Source organism: Rhinolophus hipposideros, assembly GCF_964194185.1.
Source record: "Rhinolophus hipposideros genome assembly, chromosome: 14".
NCBI lineage: Eukaryota > Metazoa > Chordata > Mammalia > Chiroptera > Rhinolophidae > Rhinolophus > Rhinolophus hipposideros.
In genome coordinates this window covers 27021683-27041216 of record NC_138060.1, presented here as the reverse complement: position 1 = coordinate 27041216, position 19534 = coordinate 27021683, and the positions used below count along the sequence as shown (strand labels likewise).

Here is a 19534-nt window from a genome sequence, read left to right as displayed (position 1 = left end):
GAAGAAGCCCACCTCCCCCAATCAAGGTGACTGGTTTCTGGAGATAATAATACCTGGCCCGGGATTCTTGGAGCTGGGAAGGATGAGAGGAATCCAGTTGCTACTATGGAGCAGAGTGGACTTGGCGGGGCCTGTATTGGGCCCCCAGGTGAGGGCCTGCCCCCCCAGCCACCTCCCACTCCTTGCCTGCTGGGAAAGTCAGCTGCTTGGCGCGGCTCCAGCGTGCACCAGACCCTGCCTAATTGACTCAGATCTGATAATCCAATTCTCTCAGCTGCCCAGGCAGACGCCATGGACCAGGCTGTGCTGGGGGTCCAAGCCTAGCCTGCCTGGCCCCAGGACCCTTGCTGGACCATGAATGGCTGTGGCAGAAATACCAGGCCTGCGGTCAGGGAGAAGGGCGGGGGCGCTCCTCCTCAACTTTCCACGTCCCCATTGAAGGTCCTTAGACAGTGGGACTTGAATCCTGGCTTCACTGCTCACAGCTGAGTGACCTGTGGGTGGTTGTGTCTCACCCTGAATGAGCCTCAGTTTCCTTGTCTGTCGTGGGGAAAATGAGCTGGACTACCCAGGACTGTGGTCAGAGTCGGCTGTGACGATGCCCGTGCATGTGGAGAGCAAGGGGTCTCCCCGCCGCTCACACATGGACCTGTCGTTACGGGACACCCAGTGTCTCCCCAGCCTCAAAGGCACATCAGGAGTGTCATCTCACGTACGTCTTACACCCCTGCAAGGGAGGCAGAGCTGTGATTCCTGTTTCAGAGATCAGGACACTGAGCCTCCGGGAGGGAAAACAACACAGTCACTCAGCGAGAGCTATGGTTGAATTCAGGTGCAGCTGGCCCCAGCTGGCCCAAAGTCCACACTGTCCCTAAACCCAACCTTTTCACCTGCCATCCTGCCCTCTGCAGACTTTTATCTCCTGCCAACTCTTCACCTGCTCAGGGCTGAGATCACAACACCCAGCCCTGGCCCTGGAGCGCAGTAGGTGCTCAATACACATTTGAAGGGGGGTAGAAATGAACTGAGTGTCTTCTGGATGCATGGGGCTGGGGCTGAGGGCAGCAGACGGAACCTGGACCGCCTGGGACAGGATCTGCCGAGAGGCCTCCTGGGATCAGGAGTGTCTCGTGGGAGCCCGGAGAGAAATTTCAATTTAGTGTGTGGAGGACACATGGGAAGCTTTTTTGAAGGAGACTTTGGGAGGACAGAGCTTGGCCTTGTTTGCATATGGGGCGAAAGGGGAGAAGGAGAGATATTCCACAAGGAAGGCCTGGAGGTGGAATCGGTGAGTTGAGTTGAGTGGGTGGAGATGAGGCTGGCTGAGTAAGTTGGAGTCAGATCATCGGGGCCTTGAACGCCAGCACAAGTTTATTACATAAGCAGGAGGAAGCCACTAAAGGTTTTGGAGCCCATAGAGAAGGGCTGGGAAGTAGGTGGCTCCAGGGAAGCATTGACCACTGGTCCCAGCTCAGGGCCTGGTGGGGCCTTGACAAAGCAGCATGTTGAGAATGTGTGAGGCCAGTCGAAAAAGCAGTTTGATGGGACTCTGAAGGGCACTGTTGGTTCTCAGGAGGACATGCAGAGGGGCCTCAGAGCCAGAGAAGCTTCCAGGCACCAGCTAGTCCTGGCTCTCCTCCTTCCTGGACGTTGGACCCCAAATCCCAGCCCTGCCTTGGACTCTGGGATCACACAGGCCAAGGCTTATATTGTGACCCTGAGTGTATTCATTTTATGACTCTTGCCAGTCTCTCAGCCTCAGTTTCTGCATCTGTGAAATGGATGTGAGAGGGGAGGCATGAGGAATGTGGCTCCATCAGCACTTTTTTTTTTTTTTTAAACTGAGTTAGTTTCGTTTTTTTTTTCTTTTTTTCTTTTTGGGGGGCGCAGCCCACCATCCCTTGCGGGACTTGAGGAATTTAACTGGCAACCTTGTGGTTGAGAGCCCACTGGCCCATGTGGGAATTGAACCGGCAGCCTTCGGAGTTTAGGAGCACGGAGCTCTAACCGCCTGAGCCACCGGGCCGGCCCCTCCATCAGCACTTTGCGTGCGTCTTCTCATTAGTGCTCGCTCCCCACAGTCCTGCAGGGCAGGTACCATCAGGAGTCCTCTTAAACTCAGGAAACTGAGGCTCAGCGAGGGGAAGTGCCTTGGACAACTTACTTGTCCTTTTGTACAGCTTGCAAATGTCAAAGCCAGAATTCAAACCCAAGCCCCTGCTCTTAGGCATGATGCCAAACAGCCTCCCAGAGAATGTTTGTAAGCTGTAAAGCCTGTGTGTATTCACAGGGTGGGGTGTGCTGGTGGGGGCACAGCAGAGGCTAAGCGTAGAGGCTGGACCCACTATGTCTCTGATTTCCCACCAGCCCTAGAAGGGCCCAAGAAAGGATGGGGAGGCTGGGTTCCCAAGCCTGAGTCAGCTTCCCACTCCTGCCGGGGGCAGCTTCCCCGTGTTTGGCCTCCCCCTGCCATGGGCACCCTCCCAGTGCCCCATCACCCTGACAGCCACCACCCCCACAGATCAACCTGAATGAGAGCATGCAGGTGGTCAGCAGGCGGGTGGTGACAGTGGCCTACGGGGAGCCTGTGCACCACGTCATGCAGTTTGACCCAGCAGACCCTGGTTACCTTTATCTGATGACGTCCCACCAGGTAAGGCCAGAGCCTGGGCCTGACAAGGTCCCAGGGTGACCCGAGCTCTCTTGCTTGCCTGGCCTTTGCACATGCTGTTCCTTCCGCCCGGAGCACGCTCTTTCCCCACCTGCTTTGCCTGCTCACCCTTCACCTCTCAGTACAGATGTCACCTGTGCAGAAAAGTCTTGTTTCCCTGTTTCCCCCTTTATAGTACCAAGCCTGTTTCCCCAGCCTCTCATGGCTCTTGCCAGCCAGGCTGGCTCCCTGGGGGAGGGGCCGGCAGCCTCACTGAGCTGCGCCCCTGCCTCTGCCTTCAGATGGCCAGGGTGAAAGTCGCTGCGTGCTCCGCACACACTACTTGCGAGGACTGCGTGGGGGCGGCCGACGCCTACTGTGGCTGGTGCGCCCTGGAGACACGGTGAGGCCCCAGGCAGGGGCAGGGCTGGGAGGCTGCGGCAGGGAGAGCCCCCCTGGGTCCTGACCTGTGTCTCGCCACTCCAGGTGCACCCTGCAGCAGGACTGCACCAACTCTAGCCAGCAGCACTTCTGGACCAGCGCCAGTGAGGGCCCCGGCCGCTGTCCCACCATGACTGTCCTGCCTGCTGAGATTGATGTGCGCCAGGAGTATCCAGTGAGTTGGGGGGCCAGGATCCAGCAAGGGGGATACGGGGTGGGGCTCTTCCAGGTGGGGGCTCCTGCCCAAAGTGTCCCAGGGAGCTGAAGACACAACCAGTAATACAGTGGGAATGACTGGGCTTTCCTGAGCATTTACCAAGTGCCAGAACATGCTGTGTGCATGATGTTCACCTCCATCAGGCCTCAAATAACTTGAAAGTGGATGCTCTTTAACGTCCCCATTTTATAGACGAGGAAACTGAGGCACAGAGAGGTAAACAGACTTGCTCCGGGTCATTGAGCTAGGGTGTAGCAGAGATGGGATTTGAACTCAAGGGAGCAGGCTCCAGAGTCCCAGGAAGGAAGAACCCCCCACCCCCACCTGACCTTCCTGCCTTTTCCTGAACCCAGAACAAGGGAGGGAGGGGATGGAGGGGCCACCAAGTACCAGGCTGCTGTTTCTCTTTCTCACAAAAAGACGAATCTGCAGCGTGGGGGCAAGTGGTTCCCCCCTTGCTTGTGCCCAGGAGGGCCTAGAGCTGCCACTGCCCCCTCCTCACCCATAGCAGGTGGCATCAGGGCGGGGATGATTCTGCCAAGTGGCTAGACTGAGGGACAGGCGGCCTGGGGCCCACTAGCCCTGCCCTCAGTGACTGCTCTGAGGCTGGGTGTCCTCATCTATCACCTGTGGGGCGATGATGGTTCTGATAGGCCAGGTGGGGCCTGCGCCTCCTCTGTGCCCTCTCCCCATTATTATGTATCAGAGTCCTTCACACTCCTGATGTCAACAGGCAGGGCGTAGGTTTATCCATCCATCCATTCATCTAGTATATTGTGCCACTTACTTTGTGCCAAGAGCAGTTCTAGACTTGGGGTACATCAGTGAACAAGACAAACAAACCCTTGGCCCTTGAGGGGCTAACATGCTCCCAAGCGAGAGAGAATAAGCAAGATAAAATGTCAAGATGGTGATAAATACAATGGAGAAAAACAAAGCGGAACAGAGAGAGGGGAGGGAATCGAGTGGGGGCGTTTTGACATTTTAGACCAGGTCAGCATGGGAGGCTCACTGCAAAGGTGGCATTTGAGCAAAGACATGAAGTGCGTGAGCCAAATTGAGTATCTGGGCAGAGGGTACTGCCAGTGCAAAGGCCCTGAGGTGAGAACAAAATTGGTAGATTTGAGAGCGTTTTAGGGGTTGGGGTCAGAGGTCACAGGCCAGATCACGCAGCGCCTCCTTGGCTCCTGTAAGATCAGTTTCATTTTGCAGATGGGGAAACTGAGGCCCGGGGGTCACATGTAGGCTGCAGTCCGGAGTCCTAGCCACCTGTTCTCCCGTGGTTGCTAGGCTGGGGGCAGGGCTGTGAGGGACGGGCCGCCCCAGCTAAGGGTCCCTTGCCTGTAGGGCATGATCCTGCAGATTTCCGGCAGCCTGCCCAGCCTCAGTGGCATGGAGATGGCCTGTGATTATGGCAACAGCATCCGCACTGTGGCCCGGGTGCCAGGCCCTGCCTTTGGCCACCAGATCGCCTACTGCAACCTCCTGCCGAAGGACCAGTTCCCACCCTTCCCACCCCACCAAGGTAGGCTCTCCACGCAATGGGCTGTGGGACAGTCATGGGGGGGCCCTCAGACACCTGGCCCTGACGGGGTGTAATGGTGGATCTCAGGCCTCCTGTGTCAGTGGAGATCTCCTGCCCTCTTGTCTTTCTTTCCCTGGCTCCTCTCCTCCATTGCAGACCATGTAACCGTGGAGATGTCCGTGAGGGTCAACAGGCGGAACATTGTCAAGGCCAATTTCACCATCTATGACTGCAGCCGTGTCGGCCAAGTGTACCCCCACACAGCGTGAGTGGGTCGGGGGCCTTGCTTCCTGGTGGTGGGAGGACGTCTTCGCTCCTGGGGAGGCCTTTGGGAGAAAGGTGATCGTGTCCTAGAAGCCGACAAGACCCTCAGTTGTTCACTGGCCAACTCATTTATTTAGGCAGCAAACTCTTCATCACTTAAGTGCCTGGCCTCTGTGAGCACCTAGGCTGGTAGGGGCAGAGAGAAGTGCTTTCATTATACATAATTTAGTATCCTAAAGGCCCCGCTTGCCTGTTTCCTCCTTGCATACCTCTTGCAGTGTGGAGCTCACTACCCTACAAAGTACCCAACCCCTCCTGTCAGCTCTGGTGATGAGAAAGACTTTCTTTCCTTGTGCTAGGGTCTGCCCCCTGGGTCGCAGTTACTGCGGGCAGGGATGAAGTGAGAGGCAGGGAGCTGAGTGTCTGAGGGGCCTCCTGTCTTCCAGGTGCACCAGCTGCCTGTCGGCACAGTGGTCCTGTTTTTGGTGTATCCAGCAGCACGCCTGCGTCTCCAACCAGTCTCGCTGTGAGGCCTCACCCAGTCCCACGGTGAGCCGGGCCTGGGGCATGCCCTCTGCTTCCACTGTTCCATTACCTTTTTTTTCCCATTTAATATGATGAGGACCTTTCCATGTCATTTAACTTTCTTTTTCGGCACCAGATTTCAAAGCTGGGCTGGGCTCGTCACGTAATAGTGCATTTCACTAATTCCCTGTCATTGGGCATAGTGCTCACTTCCTATTCCTGTTTTGTGTTCTAATACAGCCAGGGCACTATGCACGTCCTTGCTTATTCACCGGACACCAATTCTTAGAAATGGCATTTTGGGGCGATAGTGTGGCCAATTTTTTTTTTTTTTTTGCACCTTTAGCTCAGCTGTGCTCCAGACAGCCCGAGTCAGTTTGTACTTCCACCTTTCCACTCATCAGGCCAATGCTGGCTAGGTTTCAATTTTACCTTCAACATCTTCAGCAACCCTGGGGGGTCAGGAAGTATCAGACTTGGACCTTGAATTCAAGCCTCTCTGTTTGGACCACATGTTCTCCCCTTTTCCCAAAATCAGGAGCTGGGCTGAAAGGCCCCCCTTGGCACTGGGGACCCTGGGGCAGGGAACGCCGGGCTCTCCCTGTGTGGAGATGGCAAGGTAGTCTCAGGAACCACACGTTCCCAGGTCCTTTTGCTCATTCTAGTCCCTTAGGCTCCACACGTTGATTCTGCACTGGATGGGGGCAGGCCCTCCCTAGTGCTACGGGATGACTGGGTTTAATCAATTACAGCAGGGTGCAGTGAGGTGAGAGAGTAGGAAATAGGAAGAAAAATACAAATGGAAATACCACATACCTTACTGCTGGTTATTTCTAGTATGTGTTTTCTTGCAGGGTGGCCTCTCACCTTTGCCCAAAGAGCCTCTAAAACCAGCCTAGCCTTGTGTCAGGGATGACCAAACAGGATTCATAAGACTTTGCCTGCGGTGGTAATGCCCAACCAGGTGGGATGGCTAGACCGGGGCGGGTGCTAGGATCCTGCTGAGCTCCTCCCTTGTCAGTTGGCTGCTGGGCTTTCTAGCTTGTAGCAGGGCTGTGAGGGGCCAGGTGAGGTACTGAGTTCCTGTCTTCAGCTCATCTCTCTAGGAAAGGGATGTACCCACCCATTTTCCAGATAGCACAACTGAGGTAGTCAATATGACCCAGATGCCCTGGCTCCCAGCAGAAGGAGGTCACTGGGGCCCCACTCTGCACATGCAGCCCAGGAGGCAGCCCCAGCCTCTTGGCACTGGGCTTAAGAGAACCTACTCAGGAATCCTTGAATCCTTGTCTCTCCACGGCACGTACCATGTCATGGCCTGCACCTGAAGTCCTCCGGTCTCAGGCCCTCCTGTTTGAGCCTCAGAAGTGCTTTGAGAATGGGGAATTCAGCAGGATCAATGTTTAACTCAAAGCAGGGAGGCAACAAATGTGGGTTTCTTCACTGGGAAAGAGGCCTGGTGGAGGCTCTGTGGCCAAACCACAGAGGAGGCTCCGAGCCTCTGTGCTGGACGCTGGGATTTTCAGTCTGGGCCAACTAGGACTCATGCTCTTGTCCTGAGTCCTGTCCTGGGTCCACATCTTCTAGCCCCCAGCCCAAGGTTGTGAGCTGATAGGGACTCAATGAATGGCAGCGGGAAGCATTTGCACTGGCAGTCTGCCTCCTGCACTCTAAGCTGGAAGGGTGGCAGAGCAAGGGGGACCCAGCCTCAACACAGTGTGTTCACCATTTATTGAGTACCTGTTGTATGCCTGAATCTGTCCTGGGCACTGGGAAAGAACCCAGTTAGACCTAGTTCTGCCCTTCCCATCATGAGCCAAGACCTGAGGTGGGACTTGTGGCTGTATGATCCTGGGTAAGCTACTAAACTTCCCTGCCTGTTTCCCCATCTGTGAAATGGGGCCTATTTCAAAGACTGTGGTGGGGATCTGGAATTAGACCTGTAAGGCACTGACTTCATACTTGGCACATAGTAGGTGCTTATTAAAGTTTATGTAGGACAGAGAGAACTTCTCTGGAGGAGGGGACCTTTGTGCCTGGTCCTGACATGCATAGCTTACCAGCCTGGAGGTATTTCTTTGGCTGTGCTCCCATAACCTGCTCCCCCCTAGGTCTGTGGTTCTGTGGGTCAAGAGTTGGGGTGGGGGCACAGAAAGGGCCTGTCTTAGAAGATTATGGTGCTCTAGAAGAAGAGGCAGCCCCCTCCATAGGCCTTTTCAAGGCTCAGAATTGATGCTTAATTTGCCATTTAATTTGCCTCTGGTCAGACAGCAGGCAGCGGGTCTGTACCTCCTCCTGGCCCCCTCAAAAGATGGAGGAGGTGATGGTCTTGGGCTCAGCCCAGGGGTTGTCCCTGGGAAGGCAGGACCTAGGGCCTGAGTCTTGTGTCACTTCCCTATTTCCTTGTGGGCCCCAGAGGAAGGAAGTGAGGGCATAGAGGATATTGGGAGCAGGGTTCCCACTTTCCTGAGGAGGCGAGGGGAGTGAGGAAGGTGGCCACATCCTCCACTTTTGGTTGTGCAAGGGTGGTATGGCCTCCCCAACGGTGGCTGCCCTAAGGAGGTATGACTTTAGGCCTTAGAAGTGGGAGGGTTTGGCAGGTGGGAAGGCGGGCTCCCTTCGTGCGGAGCCTGGCATGGACACCTCCATGAAGCTCAGCTTCATTAGGAGCCAGTGGGGAGAGTGGTTTTGTAGGAACATGGGGGCAGTTTAGGGGGACTGGAGAGTGTGGGAAGTAGGGAGGGAACAGATCAGGTGGGATCAGGTTCCCTCTGGATGAGAACACCAGTTCTTGACCCTTGAACTTAGTAGAAAATGTGGGAGAGTCTGTGAGTTCCGATGAAGGACAGGTGAGGCTCTCGGAACTGGCACGTGCTGGGCTCACATTTGGGTTTGTTGTGGCTCCTGGCATTGCTGCCCTGACGTCTGTCGCCACTTCTGGTTCCCTGAGCCTGAAGGCTTTGCTCCAGCAAAGGGAGAAGCCACTCAGCCTCTTTTTGAGGCATTGATGGCTTGGCTTGGGATAGGACAGGGAGGCCTTCATCCTTTGGTGGCAACTAGGGAAGCCCTAGTTCAGACTGGCTCAGTCCTAACAGAATTCATTGGCTCAGATGAGTAAAAAAATTTTGGGGGTTGGCATCATTTCAGGCACAGCTATATCCAGGGGTTCCAACAATGTGGTTAGGGACCTTCCTACCCCTTTGGGTGGGTTTGATGCTCAGTTAGGCCCTCCCTCCTGGTAGCAAGATGGGCCCAGCCAATCCAGGCCATTCCTGATCCCCTGGCAACCCTGGGAAACAGGAAGAGCGTCTTCTCATTGGTTCTGCAGAAGTCCCATAGTTAAGTCTCACTGGCTGAACTGCGGCACATATACTCCCAGAACCAATTGCTGAGGACAGAATGTCTGGGGCACCCACCCATTCCTGGGGTTAAGGAGTAAGGTCTTCCTAAACCACAGTCCTGGGGATGGGAGAGGTTCCCCAAAGGCCAGACCAGGCTTGGAGGCAGGTAGTAGGGGATGGAGGCTGGCAGCAGATACACCAGCTGTCCCTATGGAGAGGCATCAGAGGGCAAAGCTGTGCCAGCACTCTAGCCTTGGTTCCACTCTGTAAAATGGGTACAAGTATTCAAGTGACCATGGGTTATAAGGATCAGAGGGGTGTCACAGGGCCTTCAGAGATGGTCTCCCATCATTCCTTCTGGGAGCCTCTTGTGGGAGTTCCCCCTCCCTTGACCTTCACCCCCAGCCCCTCCTGTTGGCTATATACCCACGGATGGAGAGGAGCTGGGGGGACAGAGCCACTGGCTCTCCAGCCAGCTGCAAAGCAGAACTGGCAGCAACCGTGAAACCTGATTGAAAACATGTGGGTTCCATTTTCTGAAATTCCATGGGGTGTACACATGAGGCAGCACAGGACAGCAGCTCAGAGAGGCACAGCAGCACGGGGGGTGGGGGGGCTGGAACCAGCTCCCATCTCCCAGCCCCACAATGTAGTCAGCTCCCCAGGCCTGGCATGTCGCTTCTTCAGCCAAGGCCCCCGTGTTCTGCAGGCACTGCTCCCAGGGAAACACCTGTCTGGGCAGTATGCCTGGCCTGGTGGTCAGCAAATGGTCTGGACAACTAGAGCCCTCTTGTGTTGTCTATTCCATCTTAGGCAAACTACTTGGCTTCTCTTTGCTTCAATTTCCTACTCTGTAAAGTGGGTGTAATGATAGTACCTACTTCATAGGGTTGCTTGGAAGAAGATTTGGTGAATTAATACAGGGCCAAGTGCTAAGAACTGTCAGGTATAGTGAGGGCTGTGTGACAAGCAGCTGCCACTGTCGTTAGCATGACCATTAGTTATTGGCATTGACATCCCTTTAAGGTCTGTTTTGATGCTGGGCCCTTGAGCTTCTCCTTAAGGAGCTCCCTGCCTGATTGACAGTAAGGAGGAGACCCCAGGAAGGCCTCTAAATTCCATGCCTACAGGCCTTTAGCCCTGGCTGGTGACCTCAAAGTGACAGACACATGGATCATCCCCGACCCAATTTGGGCAGCAAGAGAGCAGAACAGGAAGCTCCTAGGCTGGAGGGCGCTGGCCCCTTGGTATGGATGTGGCTGCTCCAGGGTCCCCTGTGTGCCCTTCTCTCGGTCCCAGTAGGTCTGGCTCTTGTGGTGTGAGGAAGCAGGACATAGCCCACTGGGAGCTCAGGGCAAGATGGGGACTCCAAACTTCCTAGCTCAGGCCACCTGGTCCCTGCCCCTGGTCTCTGCCCCTCAACCTGGCCGGGGAGTCAGACTGATGGGAGTTCAAAGACCAGCTCTGTCCTTTGACCTCAGGCAGCCTCCACCTCTCTGAACCTCAGGTTTTCGCCCTCCCTCTCTCCCTTCCTTTTCTGAAGTAGTCCATGCGCCACCAGCCTCAGTGGCTCCACCTTTGCCATGGGACTCTGGGAGCTGGCCCCTCTGTCCAGAGGCTGTAACTTGTGTCCAGGCGGTGGAAAGGGCTGTCCACTGAAGCCTGGTGGCACCAAGGCCCTCACAGCCCATTTTTCATGGGCCATTCAGAAGTCGGGATTTTTTTTTTCTAAATCATTTTACGTGCACCATCTGAAAACTAGCATTCCAGAGCCGGATGGAGTCTCGGAGAGTGCAGCCCCCCATTTTACAGTTAAGAAAGGTGGGGCCCAGAGATGGGGAGTGGGGCCAGTCCTCCACCTCAACTTCCTGGCTTCCTCTGAGAGGCATGCAGTTGAACAGCCACAGAGGGATCTGGTTCCATCTGGGCAGGTTATTTCATCTCTCTGTGCCTCAGTTTCTTCATCTGTAAAATGGAGCCAGTAGACCCTCCTGCCCATGGGTCACCACGAGGATCAAATAAGATGGTGTATGGGAGACGCTGACATGTTGCCCTTGGTGCTAGTGGCTTTTATGATTTTGTTACTAGTGTTTTCTCATAACACCGGCCAACTGGCGCCTCCCCAGGGAGGCAAGACTGCATGGGCAGGCTGAGGTGGCCATGAAGCTTATCTTTTCTGAAATGCCTGGTCCCGTGTGTTTTGACTGCAGAGCCCTCAGGACTGCCCCCAGATCCTGCCTTCACCCCTGGCACCTATGCCCACAGGTGGCTCCCAGACCATCCCAGTGCGTCTGGCCAACGCTGCCTTCTTCCAGGTAAGTGGAGGCCAGGCCCAGGTGGGGAAGGGGCTGGTTGAGTGCAGTCCCGGGTGGGGCCCCCTGCTCTGGGCCCACCACCCATGCTTGGTTTCCTTACTCTGAATTTCCAGATTCTGTTGGAGAAAGCCCCGCTCTAGTTGCATGGGGTTAAGGGAAAGGGAAGTGGGTGGTGAGGGCCAGGCCAAGGGGACAGACAGCAGGCCACCAGCAGCCTGAGGGAAACCCTGGCTGGGTTTCAAAACACTTTGTCCAGGATCCCCAGACTCCTCTACCCGCTGAAATTCCCTTGGCAGAGCCGGGCCCCAGCCCATGGTAGTCACTGCCCATGCTATCCCCCATCCTGCCTCCAGACTGAACTGTGACCCCTGGACACGTGTCCCCACTTATGGCTGCCAGGTTTTCCCTGGATAATAGCCAGAGAACCCCTTTGCCAACCCATGCCCCATTGTCCAGATAGGGAAAATGAAGCCCAGAAAGGGGAAGTTGATGCCCTTGGGCCACACGACATTGGACTAGACTTGCAGCCTAGCCCTGGACTCACAATTGAGTGCTCTTCCCTGCAGCCAGCCTTCCCTTCCCCCACTGCCCATCTGGGCCGGGGGAGGGGATGCCGCCCCTTTCTGGGTCCCTCCTGGAGGAGTATCCTGGGTGGGAAGCGTTGATGAGTCCTGGAAGCATGCCAGCCACCCCCCTCCCCAGCTCCTGGGGACTCGCCATCTGTCACTTCCACAGGGAAGCTGGGGCCTGTTGTCACACGTGGAGGCCACGTGCCGGGCATCTGGGATGTGTCGGGCAGCCTTGTGGTTGGGTTGGAGCTCTGTGAGGGGCAGGCAGGGACTGCCCTTGGCCCTCAAGCTCTGCCCTGCAGTGGTTAGGGCCGAGCCTCCAGGGGTCTGGGATGGTGTCGGGGGTAGTGCTGCTCCCCTGGACTACAGGAACCTGGCATGGGGAGGCCCAACCCCTGGGTTTGGGTCCTGGCTACTTCTTTTGGGGGTCACATGTCTATCCTCACTGAGCCTCAACAGACCCAGCTGGGTCTAGAAGCAGACCCAGCCCTCCTGTCCCTGGGTCTGCTTCTAGAACACTGAGGGCAGCCGGCGGGGGCAGAGCCCCCTGTATGCGCTCTGCAACAGCCCTGTTTGTTGAGCCTACACCCTGGGGGTCTCCAGGACAGGCTGGACCTGCAGTCCCTACGATGGCCGAGGCCTGAGCTTAGGGACTCAGAGGACAGACCAGCCTGCCAGGACAAAAGAGCTTTGAGCCCTGTCAACAGCCACTTTCCTGTGTTAAGCTTCAGAGCAAAGGGGGAGGGGAGCAGAGTAGGGGGGAGGTTACTGATCTGCTTTCTCCTCAGAGTGTCACATCTGCCAATGACAGGGACATAAACAGGAAGTCCTGCCACGTGGCTGGCCTAACACTCATGAAACCTGAGTTTGTTCACTCAGCAAAAATTTACTGATATTACTCCCTGGAAGCTCTGTGCTGGGCCAAGGGCAAGATGAGACTGGGGAATTGGACCCTGTTTATTCGCTCAAGAAACATTTATTGAGCACCTCCTGCATACTAATAACAACATATATTAGGCACCCACAGTATGCCACCCACTAAAGATATGCAGTCTCCAGTTTTCTCAGCAACCCTGTGGAGTAGGGAAGCCTATTTCATTGCAGTTTAGGAAACCAAGGCTCAGAGAGGAGGACCACATGCACAGGGTTGCATAGCTAGGAAGCAGCAGAGATGGAATTCGAACGCGGGCCTGTATGAAGTAGAACCTGGGCTTTTTAAACTGCCATCTGCTGTCCTTGGAGGTGTCAGAGGGGCTAAGACCCAGCCCCAAACCTCACCAGTGGATGAGGGGACAGGTGGAAACAGAGCCTGGGCAGCGGGATAAGGATAGTTCTTGACATATAGGGGGAAAGGGACAGGGTTTAGGAGCTTAATAGCGCCGCCAGCACACACTCAAATATTTATTGCTAAATGAGTGATTGGGTGAACGATCAAATGAGGAGTGCCTGATCTGACGGGCACCTGGGAAAACTTTGTGGGATATTTGAGCAGGGTTTTGAAGGTTGTGTGGAGTTTTGCTGGGTGACAAAAGGAGAGGCAAGCCTTTCAGGTGGAGAACAGACTTGGTCCAAGGCCTGAGGGCAGAATAGTCTGCCATGTCCAGGAGTGTCCTGGTGTGGCCGGAGTATGGACCTTGAGGAGCAGAGGTGGGGGGGTGTTAGGGTCAAAGAGTGGTGGGATCTCACTGGGATGAACCTTGAATGTTGGTCTTGCTAAGGAGTTAGCACTTTACGAGCTGAGTAAAAGGCCCTAGGTTAGGCCATTAAGGGATGTGGGAGAGGCTTTTAGTGGTGTGGAGAGTACAAAGCCAAAGTTCTCCTTGCGTCCCTGAAACATTGGACATGGAGACCAGGAAGGACATTCTGGAGGAGGGAACAGCTCCAGAAAAGGCCTGAGAGTAGGATGAAGGCCAGTTTTCAGGGCAGCAGTTCACGATGTCGTGATGGAGTTGGAGGGCAGTTGGCACTGACCCCACTCCCCTGACGCCACCTCCTTGCTTCCCACAGAGTGCAGCTCTTGAATGTAGTTTTGGGCAGGAGGCGATCTTTGAAGCTGTGTGGGTGAATGAATCGGCTGTACGCTGCAACCAAGTGGTGGTGAGTGGTGTGGCCCCAGAGGGGGCAGAAGACCTGCACAAGTCCAGATACTGCACTGCCTTCTTCCCACCTTTCCTCTTTCCTCCTTTTGGTTCCCGCATTCCCAGTAGTGTTGTCATCTGTCTCCATGACATCCCCTCCCCAGCAGAGACTTGGACGCCACCCACACCCCTCATACTTTTTCCCGTCCTTTTTGCAGCTACACACGACCCAGAAGAGCCAGGTGTTTCCACTCAGCCTACAACTAAAGGGGCAGTCAGCCAGATTCCTGGACAGCCCTGACCCCATGACAGGTTGGAGCTCCCATCCACCCCATATGGCCACCAGGAACTGAACCACAATGGGTGGGGCTGAGCCTGGGAGTGCTCAGTGCATAGATACCCCACATTGCCATGCCCCAACATGCATGGACACTCAGATCCCAGCCCTGCCGTTCAGTCTCTTGTCACTCAGTACTTACTTATTGAGCAGCTACTCTGGGCCAGGCATCACGCCCTCGGGGCATCTCTATGCCAGTGGCTACGCAACCTTGGGCATATACTTACCCTTCCCTTTCTGAGCCTCATTGTCCCCATGTGAAATGAGGGTACAGGCCCTTTGGCAGAGGGCTTGGTGAGGATTTGCTAATATGCACACAAAGCCTTATAAGTGTGTGTGGGGCGGTCAGCACCCCGAAATGGTGGTTGTTGTCCTTACTGTAATCGTATGTTTGAATCAACTCTCCAAGGGCTGTCTGTTCATGGGGAGACTCAGACATCGCCCTGCGTGCCCACATGAAGGCCTTAGAACCAGCCTGCACACTGGGTTTCTGGAGAGTGCTCCCTACGTGCCTCCTTGGATCACTCAAGTGTCTGCGGCCTGTAGAGCCCACATTGCTCAGTGTTCCTCAGCATCCCGGAGCGTTGCTGTGGGGTAAAGACACCCACTGACACATACCCAGGCCTGGGTATGAATCCCAGCTCTGCCACGCACAGGCTGTGTGACCTTGGGCACGTCACTTTACCTCTCTGAGCCTCATCTCTTATCTGTCAAGTAGGGCTAATAAACAGCTCCCATCTGATAGAATCACAGCGAGCATGAATGATATTAATGAGGCTGTAGCTGCACTGTGCTTAGCACAGGCCCTGGGGGTCGGGGGGTGGGTGTTGGAGAAAGTACTAAGAACCTCACAGGGTCCTGACCCTCAGAAGCAGGACCTGCCTCTGGGTGGGACACCACAGTGCGAGGTGGAGGGGAGAGCAGTAATGGGGGTGCTGACCCATGTTGCCTCTGTGTCTTTCCCAGTGGAGGTCTATAACTGCGCCATGGGCAGCCCCGACTGTTCCCAGTGCCTGGGCCGGGAGGACCTAGGCCACCTGTGTGTGTGGAATGATGGCTGCCGCCTTCGGGGGCCCCTGCAGCCCCTGCCTGGCACCTGTCCCGCCCCTGAGATCCGAACGGTAAGCACACTCCCCCAACCATGGAAGCCTATTGTACATACATGCCTGTACGTGCACCTGCGGCACCCCACCTGGGCTCATGGACCCGCAACACATGTGCTTATCCATGCCCAGGCACGCTGCTGGGTGCCAGGCCCCTGCTCAGTGCTGGAGACATAGCAGTGAACCAAAGAAAGTGCCTTCCCTCATGGAGCTAATGTTTTTGTTGTGGGCAGGCAGGGGCACAGGCAATAATGCGTAAGGAAATCATTTATGTATACAAGTTGGTAAATGTTAGGGAGAAAACTAGCAGGACAGGGCATTGGGAGTTGGGTGGAGGAGATACTGGGCTGAGTGTGTCTAGTTTTATAGCGAGGGCAGGAAAACCTTGCTAATACGGTGATAATTGAGATGGCCAATTACTCCCAAGCCTCTGTTTTAATTATGAAAAGTCTCAGGGAAGGATTCTGATTGGCTTAGTCTGGTCAGGTGCCCTCCCAGGCCCAGTCAGCACTGGCTGGAATGCAGGATTGTGTGGTCAGATGTGACCACTGGGAGTGGACCTCGGTGTCCTCAGGATACCCCGCACCCCCAAGTAGCATTGACTTTGTCTACACGCTCTGTGTGCCCAGACCCTAGTGGGCTCAGTAACACACACACATACTCGTTGGCAGCCCCAGTGACCTCCCAAGTGACAGTAGCCCCAGTGCTCTCCCCTAAGTGGTGGGTTTGTAGGGCCCGGCCTTCCCCAGGGTGCCTGCAACAGTGGCGAAGAAGCCTCCCGCATCCCAGCCGCAGGTCCCCACTTGCCCCTCTCTCTGGTCACCTGACAGATTGAGCCCCTGAGTGGCCCCTTGGACGGCGGGACCTTGCTGACCATCCGTGGCAGGAACCTGGGTCGGCGGCTCAGCGACGTGGCCCATGGAGTGTGGATTGGCAGCGTGGCCTGTGAGCCACTGGCCGACAGATACACGGTGTCAGAGGAGTAAGGAGTGGGCAATCCCTGGGGCCGTTCACGTGACCTCCAGGCCCTACCCAACCTGGCAGTGCCAACCATCTCTCTGTCCTCCCTTCTCCCCTTGGCTGTCCCACCTTCCTCGGCAGGTATCCTTCTGCTCCCCAGAAGTAGCTCCCTCCTAGGTCTCCTGGATTTTGCTCAGGACACTACTCCTAATCCTTCAAGTGCCTGCTCCTTTGGGAAGCCCTCCCGTGTTCGCTTTGACCAGCCCAACTTCCACAGAAGCCTTGCTCTGGTGGAAAAAATGCAGTTGAGAAAGTATGGGGGCTGCTGGTGGGGTGCAAAGATCTGGGCCTGCAGCTGTGGGGCCTGGCCCAGGGGGGCTCTAGGAAACAGGAGCGGAGAGTGAATAAATTGGATTTCCTTTCGGGAGCCCATAAGTCAGGCGTCCATCCAGAAAATGTCCTCATGGTCAGAGAATTTTCAAGTATCCTAAGAGACCATCTTGTCTAACCCCTTGTTTTATAGTTGCAGAATTGTGGGAAAGTTGTAAGGTTGCGGGTGGTCCCCAGGAAGAGCCAGGGTGAAACTTAGGAGACTCAGTGGCTGTTTTCCAACTAATAGGGAACCGAGGGGGTAATGCCCTTGGGTGTGTACCAGCTGAATGCCAACCTTAGCTGTGCGTGGGAGGAGTGGGTGGCTGAGTGCAGGAATGGGGAGCTCACACACCCTGGGGTACAGTACGGGGCATTGTTCAAAGGAAAAATGGGGCAGTGCCTGCCTGGCCCCCGGGATCTGCTGGCTGCTCCCCTGACCAAAGATACCTCCCCCAGGATTGTGTGCACCACAGGGCCAGCCCCAGGGGCATTCTCCGACCTGGTGACAGTGAACGCCTCCAAGGAGGGCAAGTCACGGGAGCGCTTCTCCTATGTGGTAAGGGAGGCGTCTGCCCACCGTCCTGCCCACCCCACCAGACGCACGCCTAGGGGGTTGGCCTGAGGCCTGACCACCTACCTTCCACTCCACAGCTGCCCCTGGTTTACTCCCTGGAGCCTGCCATGGGCCCCAAGGCCGGGGGCACCAGGGTCACCATCCACGGGAGCGACCTCCACGTGGGCTCCGAGCTCCAGGTCCTGCTGAATGACACAGAGCCCTGCATAGAGCTTGTGTAAGCCCCTTGAGCCCGGCCACCCTCCACCAGCCTATAGAAACCAGGGGGCTGGAGGGGTGGGGGTGATGTCCAAGCATTACCCCTTGGCCAAGCCCTTTCCGTTCTCCGAGCCTCAAGTTTTCTCATTTGGTAAGACCAGTGCCAGTGAGTTGTGGGAAGTCCTCTGTGCCCAGCAAGTAGCAGTCGGTGCCCCGTCAGCGACCACTGCAGTGAAATGGTGGTGATTGTGCATACTCTGAGATCCTCAGCTCGTGGTGAAGTAGCTCTGTCTATATCTTGCACTTACTGTATACCAGGCCCCACTGGTGGGCATTTCTGGGGACACCGAGATGAACCCAACATATCTCAGCCCTCAGGATAGCAGATACTCCCACCGGAAATAGGAATTCCACTGAGGTTGGGATTGGGAGAAAAGTCTGGGCTTTCAAGGCCTCGGGACAGGGTCCTTACCTGGGGCACCAGTCGGGACAGGAGCTCTGGGAAGGCTTCTTGGAGGAGGTGGGACTGGGAAATTGGGAAGAACAGGCAGGGTCAGAGAGAAGGGGTGTTCGCGGTGGGGAGGACAGCCCCTGCAAAGCGTGGCAGTGGGAATACAGAAACAACAGACGTATGTACAAGGGGGCAGAAGACCAGGTTGAGGCCGATTGAGAAGGCCTTACACCCAGGCCGAGTGCACAGGCCTGTGCCCCTGGGTGACAGGGCAGGGCAGGTAGTGGGAGGTGGGGCGCCTGCTGATCGTGTCTGCCGCCCTCCTGCAGGCGCACGGACAGCAGCGTTGCCTGCACGGTGCCCGGGGGGGCGCTGCCGGCCCCAGTGCCCGTGTGTGTGCGTTTGGAGCGCCGGGGCTGCGTGCGTGGCAACCTGACCTTCTGGTACATGCAGAACCCAGTCATCACGGCCATCAGCCCCCGCCGCAGCCCTGTCAGGTGAGACCCAGCCCCCAGCCCCCGGGCGGGTCTCGCTCTCTGGGGCTACAGCTGGGCTGATGGGGCTTGCTGTCCCCACAGCGGTGGCAGGACCATCACGGTGGCTGGTGAGCGTTTCCACATGGTGCAGAATGTATCCATGGCTGTGCACCACATTGGCCGGCAGCCCACGGTGAGGGGGGCAGGGCACTGAGGCAGGCGGGGGGTGGGGGTGGCCCGCAGCCCGGGCTGACCAGGCCTCGCGCTGCTGCGTCTCCCCGTCTCTGTCTCTCCTTATCTCTTTGCCCCTCTGTCTGTCTCTGTCTCCTGTCTCCCCATCCCTTCTTATTTTTCCGTCTCTCCCTGTCTCCATCTCTGTCTCTCTGTCTCTCTGTGTCGCCTTAAACATCAATCTCCCCATTTCTCCATGTCTGTCTGTCCATCCCCTGGCCTGTGGCCCTCTCCCACCAGCTCTGCAAGGTTCTCAACTCCACCCTCATCACCTGTCCATCCCCTGGGGCCCTGAGCAATGCCTCGGCACCAGTGGACTTTTTCATCAATGGGCGGGCCTACGCCGATGACGTGGCAGTGGCTGAGGAGCTGCTGGGCCCCGACGAGACCCAGCGGGGCAGCAGGTTCCGCCTGGACTACCTCCCCGACCCACAGTTCTCTACGGCCAAGAGGGAGAAGTGGATCAAGCACCACCCTGGGGAGCCCCTCACCCTGGTCATCCATGTGAGTGCCAGCGGGTGCCAGGTAGGAGGAGTGAGTGGGACGGGCTCAGCCACGGGCCTCAGTGAGCACCCATCTCCTTTCCCGCAGAAGGAGCAGGACAGCCTAGGGCTCGAGAGCCACGAGTACCGTGTCAAGATAGGCCAAGTGGCCTGCGACATCCAGGTCATCTCAGAGAGAGTCATCCACTGCTCGGTCAACGAGTCCCTAGGCACAGCCGAGGGGCAGCTGCCCATCACGGTGAGTGGACGGGGCACTGGAGGCAGAAGTGGACCTGAACCCCAGCCCCATCTACCCGAGCAGATGGCCCTCGCCCCGGCACATGGGAGCAGAACATTTTCCTACTCAGTAGCTTAGGCAAACAGAACAAAGCAGCTTTACAACCTCACTTGACAGATGAGGAAAC

The 19534-nt window shown here is 56.3% G+C and overlaps 1 protein-coding gene across 2 annotated transcripts in view; it reads left to right on the top strand.

Moving 5' to 3' along the window:
• PLXND1 (plexin D1) overlaps window positions 1-19534 on the top strand; it is a 49997-nt gene that overhangs the window by 15551 nt on the left and 14912 nt on the right. For both annotated transcript variants that reach the window (XM_081073321.1, XM_081073320.1), the window contains exons 3-19: window positions 2522-2653; window positions 2953-3053; window positions 3137-3266; window positions 4656-4833; window positions 4990-5098; window positions 5544-5646; window positions 11174-11278; window positions 13855-13944; window positions 14144-14237; window positions 15229-15383; window positions 16196-16347; window positions 17154-17253; window positions 17349-17488; window positions 18250-18417; window positions 18499-18589; window positions 18868-19131; window positions 19219-19368. In XM_081073321.1, the coding sequence (XP_080929447.1) occupies window positions 2522-2653; window positions 2953-3053; window positions 3137-3266; window positions 4656-4833; window positions 4990-5098; window positions 5544-5646; window positions 11174-11278; window positions 13855-13944; window positions 14144-14237; window positions 15229-15383; window positions 16196-16347; window positions 17154-17253; window positions 17349-17488; window positions 18250-18417; window positions 18499-18589; window positions 18868-19131; window positions 19219-19368 (2262 nt within the window). The remainder of the gene's footprint in view (window positions 1-2521; window positions 2654-2952; window positions 3054-3136; window positions 3267-4655; window positions 4834-4989; window positions 5099-5543; window positions 5647-11173; window positions 11279-13854; window positions 13945-14143; window positions 14238-15228; window positions 15384-16195; window positions 16348-17153; window positions 17254-17348; window positions 17489-18249; window positions 18418-18498; window positions 18590-18867; window positions 19132-19218; window positions 19369-19534) is intronic.